The 18,818-nt window shown below is 44.0% G+C and overlaps 1 protein-coding gene across 4 annotated transcripts in view; it reads left to right on the plus strand.

Annotated features, from left to right (window-relative positions):
• The window catches only part of PRKCH (protein kinase C eta), a 223,133-nt gene that overhangs the window by 12,309 nt on the left and 192,006 nt on the right, over nt 1-18,818 (plus strand). Inside the window, exon 1 of one of the 4 annotated variants that reach the window (XM_089907784.1) lies at nt 1,389-18,103. The exons of the other annotated variants lie outside the window; for them this stretch is intronic. Coding sequence (XP_089763910.1) covers nt 18,062-18,103 — 42 coding nt within the window. The 5' untranslated portion in view covers nt 1,389-18,061. Of the gene's footprint in view, nt 1-1,388; nt 18,104-18,818 lie in introns of those variants that run through there. 4 annotated transcript variants of the gene reach the window in all.

Below are 18,818 nucleotides of genomic sequence, written 5' to 3' on the forward strand. Positions count from 1 at the left end.
ACAAAGCTGAATTTTTATTTGCAAGTCATGTATATCTCTTGTACTTGTTGCTTGTTGCTTGTGCTTGTTGCTATTTCTGCTTCTCTCTCGTAGCACTTACATTTGATGTGCCTCTGTCCTCACACGGGGCTTTGGTGTTCTTGCCTGTGATGTGTGATGCTGGCGTCTGGGCAACCAGTGTTCTGTGGCCCCTTCCAGTATCAGAGTTACGTGGTTCTGGTCATGGTTCCATTGGACGATACAAATTCTGCTCCCTTCTAAAATGTCTTCTGGACATTGTTCTGCTGATACTCAGATTTGTTCTAGGCTCTGAAATTATTTTTGAAAGAGCCATATTAGCAGAATTTCCTAAACAAAATGCATTTATTAATTTGTGAGCTGTGGACCTCTTAAGTGCTTTATTTTTTATTACTCTTGTTCCATCACAGTACAGAAGAGTTCAGAACAAATTTTTAGCAGAAGCAGTGCTTCTGAAACTGTTTTTGAACCCTGGACCCTTTTAGTGATGTTAAAAGCTATGGATCCTGTTTCTAGAAAAATGCACGTATGTGCATATTGCCAGCATGCTGGGAAAAGGGTCATCAGGTTAATGGTCCCCTGAAGCCTGACTGTGGACACACGGCCTCAGCTTAAGAAATTCCAATGAAAAGTGTCAAAAAATAAGGTTTTTATTAATTCCTAATTCCTAGGGCATTGTACTGATATTTTCCCCTGCAATTAGAGGACATTTTCACTTCAGCTAATTATAGGAGACAGTTAACTAGTAGAAAAGAGAAGCTGTAAATTTTAGAGAGAAAAGATGTAAAGTGGCTGGCTCCTGGTGAAATATACTAGATAATGACCCATTTTAGGACCTATTTGGTTGTGTTATATAGGTATTTTCAGAAGTCTCTACTGTTGAAGGGGTTTCTTTGAGGTTTGCAATAGATGAAAAGTTAAAAAAAAAAAAAAACTAGGACAGTTTGAGTGACCTTGGCTTGATGTCTTTTGTTAATATAAAGTTTTCCCCTGTAAAAAGAGATAGGATTTATCTGTATACTTAAAACTTTTACCCTCTTCTTGAGCTGTACTGGGCCTTACGATGAACCACTGTGTTAGTCCAAGACAAAATGATGAAATCAGTGATGCTTGCCTGTTCCTCTTGCCCTGTGACCCCTGGTCTCTTATGGCCTGGGTCTCTCTGACCCAATAAGATTTTCTGATTCTGTCCTGAGTTCCATCTCACCTTGCTGAGACCTTGGAAAACACCCTGATGGTGGTAGAAATTGAGCTGAATGGAGGGCACCCAGAGTGCAGCCCCCTAGCTAGTTGAAGGTGAAACTTGAATTTAGCTCTCTGGACTTCAAGACTCTTTCCTGATGCCACTTTAGTGTGTGATGGAGGCAGCAGGAAAGCCATTCAATCATTCATAGATCTTTATTGAGCACCTACTGTGTGCCCGACTCCATTCTAGGTGTTACAGATGGGGCAGAGAACACAACATCCAGAATTTCGGCTCTCACGGGGCTTCTACCCTCTCATGAAGAGACAGATAATAAGCAAACAAACAAAACACACAAAAAAATAACAAATCGTGGTTAGGTGCTAAGTGGAGAATTAAAACAGGGTGATGTGATGGAGTGTGACAAGCTGACTGCTTTACCTAGAATGGATAGAGGACTCAAGAGAAGGTGACATTTTGGCTGAGACCCAAGTGGCAAGAAGCAACCAGTCATGTGAAGATTAGAGAGAGCATCCCAGGCAGAGGGGACAGCTAAGGCAAAGCCCCAAAGGTGGCAACAGGCTTGACGTGTGGAGGAACAGGCAGAAGGTATTAGAAAGAGGATAGACTTCATATTAGCAAGTGCAGTATGTTAACCCCAGGTCTGCCACGATGAACCAGTCCCTTCAGCTCTATTGCCCCTTCTGGAAAATGGTGCTAAAGTTAGATAACTCTTAGGATTGGTGTGAAGATTAGATTTAATACATTAAACATGCTCAGCACAAAATAGGCCCTCAAGAAATGGTAGCTTTGGCTGCTTTTAATTTCCCAAGGAAATTGATATTTTGACAGGGGTCTTCTGAAAATAATATTGGCCAAGGAAAGACGTTCAGATGGTTGCACTTTAGACAATGAAGGTGACGATGTAAACATTTCCTGGGAATAGCGTCTGCTTGCTCTCTACCTCTTTCAGTGCCATCTTTTCCAAAAAAAAAAAGAGTAGGGGAAAGGAAACGAAGACACTAAAGTTTATTCAAGATTCTTGAATTTTTGAATGATATATTTATTTTCTATGGAGTCATAAGTATTAATGGAAAATTTTAATACTTAGAGCGATAGGATACTTGTACTACAGTGATACAATTGATTGGGTCCCAGGTGTTTTTATTTTATTTTTTTAGGAAACTATCAGTATAAATGTATGGATGAGAATTAATAATCATGGTGCCAGTAATGATAAAGGAAATAAAACCTCAAAAATTATGAATAAGTGGATACAGTTGATTCTTGTTGACTACCGAAAGCTCATTTACCTTATTGACTATAATTTTGTGAATTAATTCTGGATAATTTTGTCTATTTTGAATAATTTTGGATCATGCCTATTTTGGCATCTCCCTGATCTCCGGAATTTCTGACTGTCCCTTCAATATCCATTTGGTCTGTGTTCAGTGTAAAAAGACACATTAGCATTTGCCTAAGCCATAGAAGATGCATATTAAGATGCAGAATCTACAATGACAGAGTCATAGCACACAAATACCGGCTTTGAGGAATATTTATTGGACAACTACCGTAATTAGCAGTGTATCATAGTGTGATGGTTGGGTGTCAGTCAGATTGGGGTTCAGCTATTGGTTTTGCCTCGTATTGTAGAGGTCATTTAACCTCTGCTAGCCCCAGCTTTTTCATCATAACATAGTACCTACCTCACAGGGTTATGTGACAATATAGTGAAGACTTATGTAAACCATCTAGCACAGTGCATAGCACATACCACTACAGAAGAATCATCAATGTCACAATTACTACCACCCCCATCACCACTCTACCCCAGTACTTACATATGAAGTCATGAGCCCAGCCTTTTCTGAAATTAACTCTGAAAACAGTATGATATTTATTTACCTAGAATTTTGGAGTTTTTAATTTTAAGGAATTTAGACTTTAGGATATTTAGAATTTGAGAAGGGATTTTTGAGTCCAGCCTTCTTGCCGTGTTTGCTTTTTATTTAAATTCTGGAGTGTAAATCAGCGAATGGTTACTGGTGGAAGAGGAGATGGTTTCCTTATCCTGGGTTTGGGGTAAATGCTGCACAAATGTCCATTCTGAAAGATCTTGCAAGGAATCTGGGGAAATGAAGCTGGAATTACTATAGTTGCAATGTTGGCCAAAGTTAGTTTATGGAAAACCTTGAGTTTGAGTCTGTTGGTTTGCTTATCCGATATTGGATAGAGAGAAGGTTCTGAGTTAGGGTGAGTAATCAGAAAGAAGTAAAGTTGCAACATTTTAGTTGCAAAAGTCTGATGGAGCCCCCTTTCAAAAGCTGAAGTGAGCATGTTTATTGCTGCAGTTGAGAAAGATGGTAAATAGCCTCTTTAAATAGGCATTAAAAGACGTTTCCTTGATTTAAGTTTGAACATGTAATGCATTGGATGTGAATTGTTCTTTCATGCTTTCAAGGAGGAAAACTACAATTTTAAAAGTGCATAGTTTGAACTTGTGGATTTCTGGGTGAATCAAAGATGCCAATAATTCTGATTTGGTTTAAAGAAAATATGACGATTTCTCCCTATATCGATTCCCTCTAGTTTTATCTGTCGACTTGATACTTGTTTGGGGGGGTCCTAGATCTTTCACAGGTGATTTTAAGTTAGAGGTTTTCTGATATGAAGATATTTAATTTTTCAGAACAAAAGTTTCATCTGCTCCATAGTAAGGGCCAACAGTGTTTATAGTAATGTTCAGCGCGGCCTTGGTTTTGGCTGTTTAGAAGCCTTGGTTAGCTCTTTGGCTCTGCGGAGAATACATTGTTTTTGAGTCTCCCTGCTGGGCCTCGCCTTCTTGTCATGTACTTCCTGTACCTGGGTTGTGGTCATATTGATTTGCTGGGGCGCTGCTGTTGCAGATATCTGGGGGCGAATGAGAATTTGTTCGTGTGTGTTGCCCTGACTTCGTCCGCTGACCTCCTTTCAGCCCAGTTTTACTGCTATCTGTGTGAGCACTAGAGACCCTCAGCAGCTCCCTGGTCCCTGGCAAAGTGCCCTGCACGTGGTAGAGATTCAGGAAACATTTGTAGAATGAAGAAACCCCTCCTTGTTCTCCTGTCTTGAGTCTTCCTCAGGATTCAAACACTGTCATTCACTTTTGCTAAGAGATCTTCTCTTTAAAAAAATTCGTATTTCAGATATAGACATTCATACTTGGTGTGTGTGAGGTTAAGAGCAGCCTCAGGAGTTGTTTAGAGAGAATGAATATGCCAGTGTGATTTTTATTCCCTTGATTATTTTAATAAGTGTAAAAGGTGTGTGAAAAGACTAGCTGAATCTCAGGTTCCCCAAATAAAATGTTAACTTGTGTTTGGGTGATAAAAGATGGTTTTCAGGGCTTCCCTGGTGGCGCGGTGGTTGAGAGTCCGCCTGCCGATGCAGGGGACGCGGGTTCGTGCCCCGGTACGGGAAGATCCCATATGCCACGGAGTGGCTGGGCCCGTGAGCCATGGCCGCTGAGCCTGCGCGTCCGGAGCCTGTGCTCCACAACGGGAGAGGCCACAACAGTGAGAGGCCCGTGTATCGAAAAAAAAAAAAAAAAAGATGGTTTTCAAAGGAGGAAAAACTGACTCAAACCGTCTTCTGGTATACCAGATGTCAGGACCATATTAATGGCAGCCTGCCCTTGGTAAGAACAGGACACCAGCAAGGGGCGTAAACTAGATCATGGTTTAACTGTGACCTTGAAGGAATAGTTGCCATTTAAGCTTACTTTTTAAAAAAAAAAATCCTGTTACAGCAAAATAAATGAGTGACCCCTGAAGTTGCCTCATTAGGAATCCAGTGTGCATTTTTCTCTCTGAACGGAATATCTGATGGCTCATTGTCTACTCCTCCTGCTGTAATTTGGTCCTATTGGGCTTGTGCATGTAGAATTTTGTTTTAAAACAGGAAAAATAATGATTCTGAAAAATTGTTCCTGTCAAGATATTAAATGAGTCTTTCCATTAATATCATTTCCATTAGTATTTTGAAGTCAAATTACCTAGTGACAGTTTGGCTTCAGTGAAGCTTACATTAAAAAGAAGAGACTGACTGAGGGAATTGGAAGAAAAATAATGAATTCTCAGCACTCTCCCCAAACCCCTCCCCCCCAACCCCCCCTCTCCTTACTCTTCTCAGGACCCTTGCTCCTTACTTGTCTTCTGCTTGGGTCATTGGTTGGAAGAGCTCAGGTTAGAGTCAGAGTTATAATCAGGGAGAATTTAAGTTTGTTTCCTAGCACCCAGATTCTTCTCTGTAGTCAAGGGCCCTAATGTTCCAAGAAAACTGAAGTGCACAGGTGTGAACTTCCTGCTCCCGCCTGTGGCATCTCCTGCAGGCAGTTTTGGGAAGAGGCCCAGTCCTACACCTGCTGTTTGGGTTCCCTCTGTGTCCACCCTGGGTTAGGTGTTTCATTTCCTGTACCTTCATCCTCTCCCTTCCTCCCGACACCTTTCCTTTAGAAATGACCAAATCTCTTAAGCACTCAGCATCCCCAAACCCCATAGAACAAACCACCCAGGCCTCTCTTTGCCTTGCTTGTTTCCCTTTGTTTTTTAAATAAATTTATTTATTTATTTTTGGCTGCATTGGGTCTTCGTTGCTGCGTGCGGGCTTTCTCTAGTTGCGGTGAGGGGGGTCTACTCTTCGTTGTAGTGTGTGGGCTTCTCATTACAGTGGCTTCTCGTTGCGGAGCAGGGTCTCTAGGTGCGTGGGCTTCAGTAGTTGTGGCATGCGAACTCAGTAGTTGTGGCTCGCGGGCTCTAGAGCACAGGCTCAGAAGTTGTGGCGCACGGGCTTAGTTGCTCTGAGGCATGTGGGATCTTCCCAGACCAGGGCTCGCACCTACATCCCCTGCATTGGCAGGCGGATTCTTAACCACTGCGCCACCAGGGAAGCCCTAGTTTCCCTTTTGAGGTGAGGCTCGGTATCTCCCCTTCCCATCTCGGCCACCTCCCCAAAGAGCTGTCTGCATCTGTCCTCCCTAGCCCATTCATTCTTCTTCCCAATGCAGGCTGACTTCTGCCTGCATCACTGTGTGAATACCGCTCCTGCAAAGCCCAGGAATGACCGTGTAATCATGGTACTTACTTGTCTTGTTGACTGCTACTTTCTCTTTGCTTCCCTGCTTCTGTGTTTCTCCAGCACCTTCTGGGAATTTTGATTGTTTCTTACTGTACCTCTTTCATTATCCCTTAATCTCCTTTAATATTGGTGTTTCCTGGGGTTTTATCCTTATATTGTTGTCTTTCTCACTCCACATGGTCTAATCTGCTGTCATGGTCTTAACCATATTGCACATATGCCAAGAATTTCCAAAGTTCTGTCTCCCATCTTTGTCCCTGGGCTTGATTACAGCTTCTAGGATTGGGGTAGGCTCAGGGCAAAGGGGTTCATACTCTGTCTCCTTCAGTCTATACAACAGTCGTGAAAGATGAGCAGTGCCATGGTTCCTGCATTTCCTACCCGAGGAGACTGTGGCTTAGAATGTCCAAGAACAGGTCCAAGGCCTTGTGTCTAATATGCTTGCTGGAAAGACCTACTTGGGCATCCTTCAGGCATTTCCAAGTCAACAGTGTCCACAAGTAAATACCCCACCTTTATCCCTACCTGCTCCTCCACCCACTTTCCCAGTCAGAACTCATCTCACCATCGTTCAGGTACCTATGCATCATTGTGGAGTTTTCTCTCTCTTTTCACCTCTTTTCCCATTTTCACCAACTGCCAAGTCCTGCTGAATTGGCTTGCTAAATATTCTTGAGTCAGTTTCTCTTTTCCATCAGCACCACACTTGTTCAGGCCCTTATCACGTAGATAGATTATTCCAATAGCCTTGGAACGGGTCGCCATGAATCTACTCCCTCAAATCCATCCTCCACAGAGCTACCCGGATGAGCTGTCTAAAACTCGACCTTAGCCTCTCTCCTGCTAGAAATCTTTTAAAGGCTTCGCATCTCCTATAAAGTTCAGGCTCCTTGGGAAGATTCCCAGTAGTCTGGCCCTTGTCTCCCTCCCCCACTCCTTCTGCCACCTCTCCTTGTCTCCTAGCTCATGATCTAGGTACAAATGAGCCAGTTAGGTTTTCTTGCTGCTACTCATATCTAATTCACTTTTTCAGTACATACTGGGGGAGGAGAGCAGGTATTCCTTTGTAATTTGTGCAGAGGACTTGTTGCATAACACTGGAGAAGATAGGAGGGGTGAAGGAGGTTACATAGCAAAAATATGTCACTTGCCATGTAACCACACAAACACTCACAAACAGGCCTGGGCATGCACATGCACATAACAACACACACGGCATTCCCAGAGCACCTGCTACAGCCAGAGGCGCATCAGGTGCTATGGGTGCACAGCTCAAGGAGCTCACCTGTAGTGAGGGAGACGGCACAAGCTACAGAGGGTAGCTTTGGAATAGAAGTGTGTGCAGGACATAGGGGATTGTGAGCCTGCTTCAGGGAGGACTTCGTGGAGGAGGAGATATCCAAGTTCAGTCTTCAGGGAAAGTCAGTATTCACCAGATTTAAGGTGGCACAAACTCCTGTGCTTTGTCTCCCTTAGGGATTTGTATTTTTTCCATAGAATTTTACCCATGTGGGTCATTTTACACAAGGCTAACAACACTTCAGTGCCTTTTAAAAGCAAACTGTGTCTACTATATAGAAAATAGATAAACAACATGGACCTGCTATATAGCACAGGGAACCGTACTCAATATTTTGTAATAATCTATATGGGAAAAGAATCTGAAAAAAATATATAATATATATGTAATATACATATAATATATATGTAATATGTATATATATCTGAATCACTCTGTACACCTGAAACTAACACAACATTGTAAATCAAGTATACTTCAATTAAAAATTTTAAGTGCTAAATTCATTTAAAAAATTAAAAAAACAAAAGCAAACTCTGTCTGGTTCAGACCATTGGCAGGAACTTGCTTCATGAGGGAAAGGGGACTATCTTGGCCCCTGTTGATTCCCAGTGCCTGGCCCTGGTAGGTGCTGAATAAATGGTTGAATTGGACACCTTGAGTGAGGGGTGAGAAAGGTTTCTCCTCTTTACCCTGGAGGTGAGACAAGTCAGTGTGACAGTTGAGGCCGGTGTGGGATGGGCCTGTGAGGTCGAAGCGTGGTGGCCTGCCTGTGTCGTGGAACTGGGCTGGCTCCTGGCGGGGGCAGTGTGTAGGCTAGATGTCCAACTCTGTTCTGAACACCAGTGCCAAACTCATTTGCAGTTGAAGGGAGTGCCCTTTTAAAGGCTAAACGAATAAGTAAATTCAAGCAGAAGGGTGATGGAGGTGGAGCTAACTCATTTATTAGCTTATAATATGATCACTCTAACTTCTGTAAATGTAAATGATGGTGCTTTGTCCTTTCCCAACTGCAGAAAAACCTGGGAGACATGCCCTGGATTATGAGTTAGTCAATGAGCAGCTGCTCAAAGATCTCAAAATACCAGAATATGTCATATCTGTGGGCTTTGTCCTGTAGTTAATTACAGATTTTTATCTCCACATATGTGAAGTTAATGATTATCTGGTTTGGGCCCGGAATTATCTGCGCCAGACCCCCGTTCCACTGGGCTTCGTCACTGCCTACTATTGGTGTGAAGCCTTTGTTTTTCCACCAGAAGAATCGCACTGTAAGTGTTTCCACAGGAACTCTGCCCTTTGCCAGTGTCATTGTTGTGGCTGTACGGCAGAACCCACAGGGCGGAGGTGTTTTAGCCCTCGCTGAAAATGCCACAGATCTTTCCATCCCTCACTGCAAATTTTCCAGTGCGTTCTGGTCCACCGTGGAGTCTTAAAACCAGGTTTACTGATTACCACATAAGAACTGATCATTAGATGTCCTAAATGATCCGTTGAAGACTATCATCCAGAAAGGCCATTTAGTGTGTACCGCTAGCCTCTAACATTTGACAACACCACGTAGAAGTTGCTGTTTAAGGTCCAAGAAGTGTGTAGCATCACTGTTAAGACAGCCAAGGACATCACCGTTAAGTGAGCCAAGTTAAGACTTACCTCTGGCTAAGGCAGTTTTGTCCCTTTCAGTTTCTCAGTGGGTCAACAGATATTGTTCTGATTGAGTCACTTGCTTTCCTTTTTTTCTGAGTGCTTACAGGGTGGCCTGGCATAGTTGGCTGTTAACTGGATTTCACGTTATGCCTGGTTGGTGTTGATGGCAGAGCAGTTGCCACTGTGATCGAGTAGTTTTTTGCGTTGGTAAGTCAAAGTGATGGCTTGGAGGCTAGTGTACTGTCTGGAGGAAGGTTCACTGTAACTCTGATTAAGAAATTACTGAATCTCAAATGACTATAACCCAAGCGAGAGATCTTCCAAAAGAGTGGCTCTTTAGAGAAATAGTGACCAGCTCTTTGAAAAAGAAGACACTAGGCTAGATAGAGAAGACACCTGTGTTCAGACTGGTTGATTCCTCTTCTAAAACTATGAAAGGACTAGGCTCCGTAAGGAAAAGGTCTTAAATTTTCATTCGTTCTGGAGCTGTGTTAGAACAAGGACTCAACAATACAAAGGCAGAGCGACAGATTTCTTTAGACTTTTATCTTAAACACAGAACATCTATCTAATGTGCAAGAGTAAGACCTGGTCTTTTTTATTTTTATTTTTGTAATCAAGCAGTATTTTGAGTAATGTTCATTATGTAACAGCACATGGCACACTGTGAAAGTGTAAACATTGGTTAAAAAATTATATGAGTCTGAAGATGTTTAAAAAGAATCTTGTTCATAACTTTGTTAGGCTGAGATGGGTGGAATTATCTTTGGCACCAGGAAATTGGTCTGGATTATTTAGAACAGGTTTTTTCCGGATTCCGTCTTCTGTGGACAAGCACAGCCTTACCCCTTGGCTTCTCTCGGGTCCAGGATTCTTAGGTGAGTTCTTAGGTGATTCTTAGGTCTTACAGTCTTAAGTGTCAGTCTTCTACCCCCAGAATCACGTCCTGTTTATGCTACACCAGGCCTGTATTTTGTAATAGTGGCTCTTTTGGATAGTGACTTCCTGCCTTTAGTAATCTCTCCTCGTCGTCCTGAAATGATGCCCATTTATCTTAGGAACATCATGAAGGTTGTCATTTGAGGGACATGGCTTCTTGAGGGCTTGAGAAAGAAGAGCTGTAGCGTTGGTTCACGCTGTTGATGGAACCGGGTGATCTCTGAAAGCTCCCCCGGCTCTGAGAATTCTGATGTTATCCACATCCACTGCCAGGGTTGCAGCTTCATGACACTGGAGGTGTAAGAAGAAAAAGAAATAAATATGAGAGACTTAGCTCTGCTGGGCCAGTGGGAAGTGGGTCAGGAGTTGAGTGAGACGGTGCCTGGCATTTCCCAGCCACATCAGAGCAGAAGTGTCTTGTGATGCACGCAGAGGCAGGCGGGTCCATTGTGTGCCAGGGGTTCTCAGGAAAATAAGCTGCTGTGTGACAGGTGTGGCACACTGCCAACTGGAATGAGTGACCAATTTAATCTTTTTTTTTTTTTTTTGGTGATTTGTTAAATGAAGTGCTTAATGTTTGGAAGTAACTTACTTGAGAGAAGAAGAGCCCATGGAGAGTGCTGGATGGCTGCCGTGGGACCAGACCTGTTCTTTTCAGGCCGGCAGAGCCAGCCCGGGGGCAGTCAAACAGCTGTAGGTACAGCCGGAGCAGCATCAGGGCCTATAATCAGCAGGTTTGCTTGTGGATGAGCTAGGTGGAGTGGACACCTGCTGGTCTGCTCTGATGAAAGCACTGGCCCTGCTGGTCTTTGCTTGGGTGTGACTCTGAAAGCTCCTCCCATGGTTGGGCTATGTGACCTTCTGTTTTCACCAGGTTCAGACTGCTAGCTCCTTCAAGCTAAAGGGATCTTAGAGTTCATCTAGGACCAAAGTTTTCTTTTCCCTCTTTTTTTTTTTTAAGTTCCAGTGACCACCTTGAACTCCCAGTTGAGTGATTGAGGCCAGGCTCGAATTGCTTTTACCAAGTCTCCTACTTCACGTGATAGTTTTTTGGTTTCCACTTTGAGAGAATGACCTTCGCAGGCCTGCAAAGGGCTCTTTCTGTTCCTGTCACAATACTAGGCTGCACACTCACCCTCCCGCAGTTCCCTTTTCTAGTATATTTCCTCACAAATCGTTGTCCTCTTTCCCCTATTTTTAGGGTAGCAGATCCTAAGATACTCACATATAGATACCCTCCTTTCTCAAACCCTTCTCTAGTGAGCACATTTGTGGAGGACAGTCTCTCTCTAGAGTCTTCTGTCATCTGTAGTGCCTTTGAGGCTACCATGAGTAGGGTACTACCAAGTCTTTTCTAAGAGTCTCCATTTAATATTTAATTATTCCAGACTAGGACCTCTCATTAAAAGAGAGGGGCCTACGTTAGGTGTCTTACCTCCCACGGCCTCTAGTTAACATTGACCACTACATAGGAGTAGTAGGTCATTTGTATCCTTTCCCCATCCGTAGACCAAAACTTTTAGTATTTGTATCTGGAGACCAGATTGACAGAGCCTCAAATAGTAATTTGATGGAGGTGCAAATGAAATGTGAACTGTGCATATTGAAGAGGATAAATGATCCTCCACCATGAGTCTCAGCTTGTTTCCTCTATCTTAGAGTTCTGCTGTGCAGCGTCCAGAGGGAGCAGAGAAGTGATAAATGGAGTCGGGTGAGGGTGGGGTCATGCATAGTAATAGTAGGTACTCCATAAAGGTTAATTAGGTGTCAGGCTGAGGGCTTCACACACATTGACTTATCCAATCCTCAGAATACCGCTGAGATATATAGATTTTCTTATGAGCCATTCCTTATGAGGCCACTGAGGCCCAGAGACCTTAAGATACTTGCCCAGGTAAGTGATGGAGCTAGAGTGTGAACCCCTGTATAGAGTCACTAGGTGGCCTTTCACCTGCTTCAGGTGATGATTAGAAGCAAGATGTAAAACCTGTAGACGAACTCCTGTGTATTTACCTTTTAAAGGTATATGTCTCTTAATTCTGATACTGTGGCATTATCAAGAGCTTAAGAGCTCATAGGGCCTGGATGGGGAGAACATGCTCCATGCACCGCGTGTGCTTCTGTAACAGATGACAGGTCCTCCACTTGGCGCCTGTCTCAGCAGTGGGGTGCGTGAAGTATCAGATGATCACGTAGCACAAATTGGATGGGCTTTCTCTGGAATTTACCTCCCCTCAAACCCTGTGCTTGCTGCACTATACATTTCTTCTACCTTTAATTTTACGCTCTCTTAATAGAACAATGAATTACTAGGTAAAGACATGATGGAACTCACCAGCACAAGCATGGCACAGACAGTGTTGGCTGCAGTCTACAAGCAGTCACTGGAGGTAGTCAGGGGAATTTCCCAGTGCTTATGGCTGTAGCCTATGCCAATGGCCCTTTTTTCCTCTTTTGAAATATTTTAAGATTAACTCTTACTTTGCCAATAGGTTCAACACTTTCTTCAAGCAATTATTATGTGTCTGGGGTTCTGTTAGACATGGATCATGCAGAAATAAAAGGATAGATTCTCTGCCCTCAGGGAGCTTACCTCATAGGGGAAACAGACACCTAAATACTTCTAGGGACCACAGATTTTATTTTGTGTCTAACATGACCTTAATGCAGAATTCTAAAGGAATAAAACTTCATGAGCAAAAAGCAAGCATGAGCAAACATTTCACATCTTTCTGCCTGTGTTTTGTGAACCATTCTGTCCCAGACTTCAACCAGGCAGCCATTATAGGAATGAACATTTAAATGAGTTCCTTTTCCTAAGCATTACGGTTTTTCTCATTCACCTCTTCATTCCATGATTAGCTAATGAAGTTCTCCCAAGTCATTTTTAAGTTTAGAGGTGGCTTAGGAATTGTGCCATATATTTACTTGGACTTGTTTGCTGTCCCTTGCTTTACAGTCTGTTCACTAATGATTACATTGTTTCTTTGAGTTCCTTTGAAGTTGATGGTACGAGGTGGGGACTGGTAGGGAGAGGAACCAATGATAGGTATTCCAAAAACTGTGAAGGTATTTGGGAGAAAATCCAGGAGAAGCTGTCACAATGCTACTTATTTAAGGTGGTTTGGTTTGTGCCAAGTTTGGAGGAAATTTAGTTACTTAAAAAAATGCAATTGCTTTTTATTTCACTGTTTTCCTTGGAGTCATGGGGATGGGGTGTTGCAGTGTAAAGCGATGTCCTTATACCAATGGTAATTTTCTGATGATCCCCAAGACTGTATGGAAGGTGTTAGCACAGGTCCTTCCATGTGCTCCTCCACTATCACCTGCTCACTGGCCCAGGCCTTGGTGCCCACATCCAGGTGGTTGGCAGCCACCTTGTACCTCTTGCCTGCTGGGCTTAACAGTGGTGTCTCTGGCCCTAATGCAGTTGGAACATTTGTAGTTTATTCCCAAATCCCAATTTTGTGGAGGTTTGTACTCTCAGCTTAGATTTAATTACCCCTGAGTGGTGGTCAGTGTTAACTAGGGGTCATGGGAGGAAAGACACCTAATGTATGTCCCTTGAAGAGAAGTGCTCAGTCCATTTTCATCAGAATTTGGTTAATAATGCTTCTGTTTTACACACCAGGAGCCTAATATAACTAGTAATGAATCTCCTTAGTAATTTATATTGGCAGATCTGTCGTGTTAGATATTAAAACATTTTACGCCACGTGTGTTAACTTCACTTGGTCAGTGAAGTGTCCTCAGGGTAAGGGAGGATGCAACCATCTTTACCCAAATAGAAAGGAAGAGAGGACCCGGGTTCTTCAGGGAATGGGATGAAATGCACTTTACTGAGCTTGGCTGGGGCAGTGGGATGAAGAGGGGAGTTAACAGGCTTGGGGAGGAGAGCATCTCACTAGCTTTCCAAAGCTGGTTCATCCAGGTGCCAAGAAAGCTGTCGAAACCCACAGAGGAACTCCCCGGTTCCTTTCCATTCCTCCTTCTGATATGATCTTAGACCAGTTTATTTACTGGCCAGCCTTCCAGTTTTGTCTGCACTGGTCTATTTTCACATCTTCCTAAATGGCAGACAGCACAGTGGGGTGTTTTCGGGGGAGGGTGTCACAGTGAGAGCAGGGTGCCATGGAGAGGACCTCCTGCTCCTTTGTTCAGCGCGAGTTGTCTGGGCTCCCCCTGCATTACAATGCTCCAGAGGTGCGTGGCCAGAGAGTGGATTTTGAATCAATAGAAGGAAAGGCTGGGTGGATCGACACATGAAGCCTTTTGAACCATGTGTGGCCTCTGGAGAGGCAGGAGGTAGGACGAGGTTTGCTGACAGATGGAGGGGAACAAAACTCTGCCTCTGGCGTGCAGGCTTGGTCAGCCGCTTTTCTACTTAGATTGTGTTAAGACGGAGGGAAGCTTCTCTGGTTTTTACTGGGGCCAATACAAGAGAAAGGGCCTTTGTTACTGGTGTTCTTAATTTTAGTAAGCTCTGCCGAGCTGCTTTGTATACCAGCCTTAGTACATAACTTGCGTGGCTGAGCTTTTTCTCTTCTTTCTCCCCTGTCACAGTCACCAAAAGCCAATTAGCCCTTGATTAATATCATTTTTCCTATGAATCCTCCAGGCTCGGTTAGTCTCCAACCCCCATTTTATACTTCCCTAGCAGTTGGCACTTCTGCCTTGTAGCACTTTGCACACAGTTACTGACAGTTGATTAGTTATCCGCTCCTAGGTTGTAAGCTTCAGGAGGCAGGGTCCATCAGCATCCTCTGCTCCCAACACACGCTTGGCACACAGTAGGTGACCAGTTAGTATTGGTTGTCCAGCCCACCAGTAGACTGACAGAGTGGCGCAGAGGCAGCCTTTGGAAGCATTAAATGGAATCATTCTGAGAATTTGCTAAAATGATGGTGGGTAACAGTTTATACTCTTACAAGTCTGCCCTCGAGACTTGTAAGTGGCAGTTGGTTTGCTTAGCCCTTTACAGGTTTCACAGTGTTTTCCCTGTTTCTTTTCATATGCGTTTCCTACTTTGACCCCCACAGTCATTCTCTAAGGCAGGTATATCATTTTCCATTTCAGCTGAGGGGACATAGGAGGTTACACGGCCTGTAACTTAAGGGGTGTAGCTGGGGCTTGATGACAGGTCTTCTGACTCTACATCCAGTGACCTTCCTGCTATCTCATATTGCTCCTCCCTCTACTGTCATGGTTATTGATCATCTACTATGTACCAGTCCTTAATATTGTGTTGGCCAAAAAGTTTGTTCAGGTTTTTCCACAAGATGTTATGGAAAAACCCAAACTAACTTTTTTGCCAGCCCAATATTTGTTACCTTATTTAATCTCTCATCAGTTCTGTTGAGGTAGATATTATGCCCATTTTGCAGATGTGGAAATGGAGGCTACAAGAGGTTAAGTAACTTTCCTAGAGACACGTAGTAAAAGGCATAGGAAGAGTCTGGGTTCAAACCCAGTTCTCCAGTGCTGGAGGGCACAGCTGTTGCCACAGAGGGCACAGAGTGCCAGCTGAAACCTTGTTGACTCTTCTGGTGGGGAATGGGGAGCAGTGCTTGTCACTTTAGAAATTCTGGTTGCTGTCTGTATGTTCATCCTTATGTTCATGGTGGTGTTAGAAATACTGTATGGTATTTAGCAAGTGTCAATGAGATGCCAGGACTGTGCTTGGCATGCAAAGATGAATAAGGTAACCATACAGAGAGCTATTGACAATATAATATGTTATAAATGACCCCCAAAAGGTCTATGCGTTGTAGGAATGTAGAGCTGGGAAGATAACCAACATTTGTATTCTTATGATGTCTCTCGCTTGCACGGTCACCCTTTTTGTATTCTTTTTCTCCCCCCATCCCCCACACTCCCCCCCCGCCACCCGCCCTGTACCGCCATCCCCCTCCCTCTCCAGTCAGGGCTGAGGTTGAGACAGTAACCTGTCCAAAGGCTACTTGTCGGCTACTGGGCCCTAGAAGAACACCAGCACATGCATTTGCCTGGTTGGTGTTGTATACAAACAGTATAAAAACAGGAGAATTGACAGATATTTAGATCTATGGACTTGTACACAAAATAAAGATTACTTTTATCTGGTTAGTGTTTATGCCTTGGCTGCTGGCTCCATACTGCTCTGGAGAGTAAGAACATCTCATTGCCCCTCGGAATCGTTTCCGAAACTGAGCCTAGAAACCGCAGCAGGGTCTCTGTCCTCACCTCTTCATCAGAGTCCCATGCCTCTTAGACACTATCAGAATGTCTCCTATCCCCCGTGTCTGTCTGTACCGGGGAGCTCCAAGCGCTTTATAACTACACTTGCCCCAGCAACCTGGGGAGGGAGGGAAGGGAATACAGTCAGTTCTCCTTTGTGGAGGCAGAGGTATCGACTGTGTCTGTTAGCTTAGACCTTCAGGTTATTCCAAAACACCCTTGCTGACTTCGATCTTACGGTGTTCAAAGACCAGTCCTTTAGTGTCAGGTGTGGCAAACATATCTGTTGAGGGATTGTAGGTTATTTTTTCGACTCTCCCTGGAAGAGCCCAGTCTGCCTCATGCAGCCTCAGCCGAGGAAATAAGTAGGCTCTGGTGCTGCCTTTTCTTCACCCCACACCTTTGATGAAGCACCGCTTTGCTTTGCGTGTTAGGATCCCAGGGTGAGAAGTACGCTACACGTGTTTCTAATCTTGCAGTCAATTCACACAGCTTAAGCAGTGCTCATTTAAAACATTGCAGAAGCTGCATGAAATGATACCCTATTAGAAAACTTTAAGGTAGCTACTGATTCCCCAAAATAAATGATTGGGCTGTCTCAACATTGAGTTGCAATGTTGAGTTGCAACCTTGAGTGTTGAGTGAGGGCTGTATCACTGGCCTTTATTTCCCTTGTCTTTATGGGATGAGGGTTCCTTTGAAGGGCCCCAGGATTCTGGAAGAATGTGTTTCTAAATCTTCATTCTCACAGGTGGCGCTTCTAGCTAAGGTCCTGCAGGGTTGCATTCTGCCACACTGCACTTCCTGCTTTGGGCATGTGGGCGTGTGGAGTGGGAACTGCGTGTGGTCATGGTTGGGGGCCCGTTGGGGAAGAGGACAGGGAAAGGCAGGCTGGCATTCGGTAGCTTTAGTCTGTCTTTTCTCCTGCTCTGCCTTTCTGTCTCCTGAATTTCAGGATTTGGGTGCATGTATACATTTAAGATTTGCTCTACATAAACGAAAGCATACTTGCTTGCTGGGAGGGACATATGCGAGGGAACTATGCAGTGTATGGAGGCACAGTGAGAGGTGGGGAGATTCTGGGGGAGGCCCACACGGTGTTGGTGGTTTTCCAGTTGGTAGAATAGTGTCGGCGCCCTCTTCTCTGGTACAGATGTAGCTCTCTGGGGCCCAAAAGACAAATCAAGATTAGTAAAGAAAATGACATGCTCTTGGCACGCTGTGGTTTGTATTGAGGAAAAAGTGACCCCAATTTGAGCTTTCAACTTGAATTCTTAGTAATGAATTTAACGGAGAGGTGGCTTCCCATATCTCTTTCCGTTTAGCTGTAAAACTATAAAAATGCACGCTGTTAAGTTTGGATGGCTGCTACTCACCAGGGCAGGTGAAGAGACTTTTACGCTGACGCCTGGGCTAACCCTGGGAACAGTTGATGCTCCCCGCAGAGAAGGCTGCTTTCACACTTTTCACAGTCAACTGTGAAGTGCAGAGTCTTAGAGCAGCAGCCCTGACTGCGGTAGGAGGGACCCTGGGGTGACGGTCCCAGCTTGGTTGCTAAATAGCGGTGTGAACTCAAGGAAACCATCACGTCTGTCTCCACTGAGATTATCTTTCAACAGAGGAATCAGACTGTTATCTCTATGGGCTTTTCTGGCTCTGAATTCTGCAATATCTACATTAGTGTAAGTCGACATCTTTTATTTGAACTGTTGGGGCCAGATGTGTTCCTGAATTCAGGATTTTTCAGTTTTACACGGGGCTGTGTGTCCTCTGTTAAATAATATTTCCCCTAGGGGCCGGAGGGCACCCTGTAATCAAAAGCATTAATGCTTGGGTTTCCCTGGTGGCGCAGTGGTTGAGAGTCCGCCTGCCGATGCAGGGGACCTGGGTTTGCGCCCCGGTCCGGGAAGATCCCACATGCCGCGGAGCGGCTGGGCCCGTGAGCCATGGCCGCTGAACCTGCGCGTCCGGTGCTCCGCAACGAGAGAGGCCACAACAGTGAGAGGCCCGCGTACCGCAAAAAAAAAAAAAAGCATTAATGCTTCTGCAGTGAAACATGAATATTCACACTAAGTGGGATAAATGAAGATGGCAAATTGCCTTATATTTGTTGAGGTCAGATTTTTGACAACAAACATTATAAAAGTTTTTCATGTTTTGGAGCATTTTGAATATCAGGATTGCAGGTAAGGGATTATGGACCTGTATAGACAAAGGGGGGAAAAATCTGGAAGATTATGTATCAAACTCTTAGCAATGGTTTTCTTGGGTAGAGAAGTGGAGTGGAGGTACAGAGGACTTTTATTTTCCAAATTATATATTTTTCTTGTGAGCGTGTCTAATTTTATAATCAGAAAAAATGATTAAAGATATGTATAAAAAATAGCTCGAGATACA

This window comes from Delphinapterus leucas, chromosome 2 (assembly GCF_059928025.1).
Source record: "Delphinapterus leucas isolate spDelLeu-1000000601 "Yukka" chromosome 2, BTC_Dleu_Yukka2, whole genome shotgun sequence".
Taxonomy (NCBI): Eukaryota; Metazoa; Chordata; class Mammalia; order Artiodactyla; family Monodontidae; genus Delphinapterus; species Delphinapterus leucas.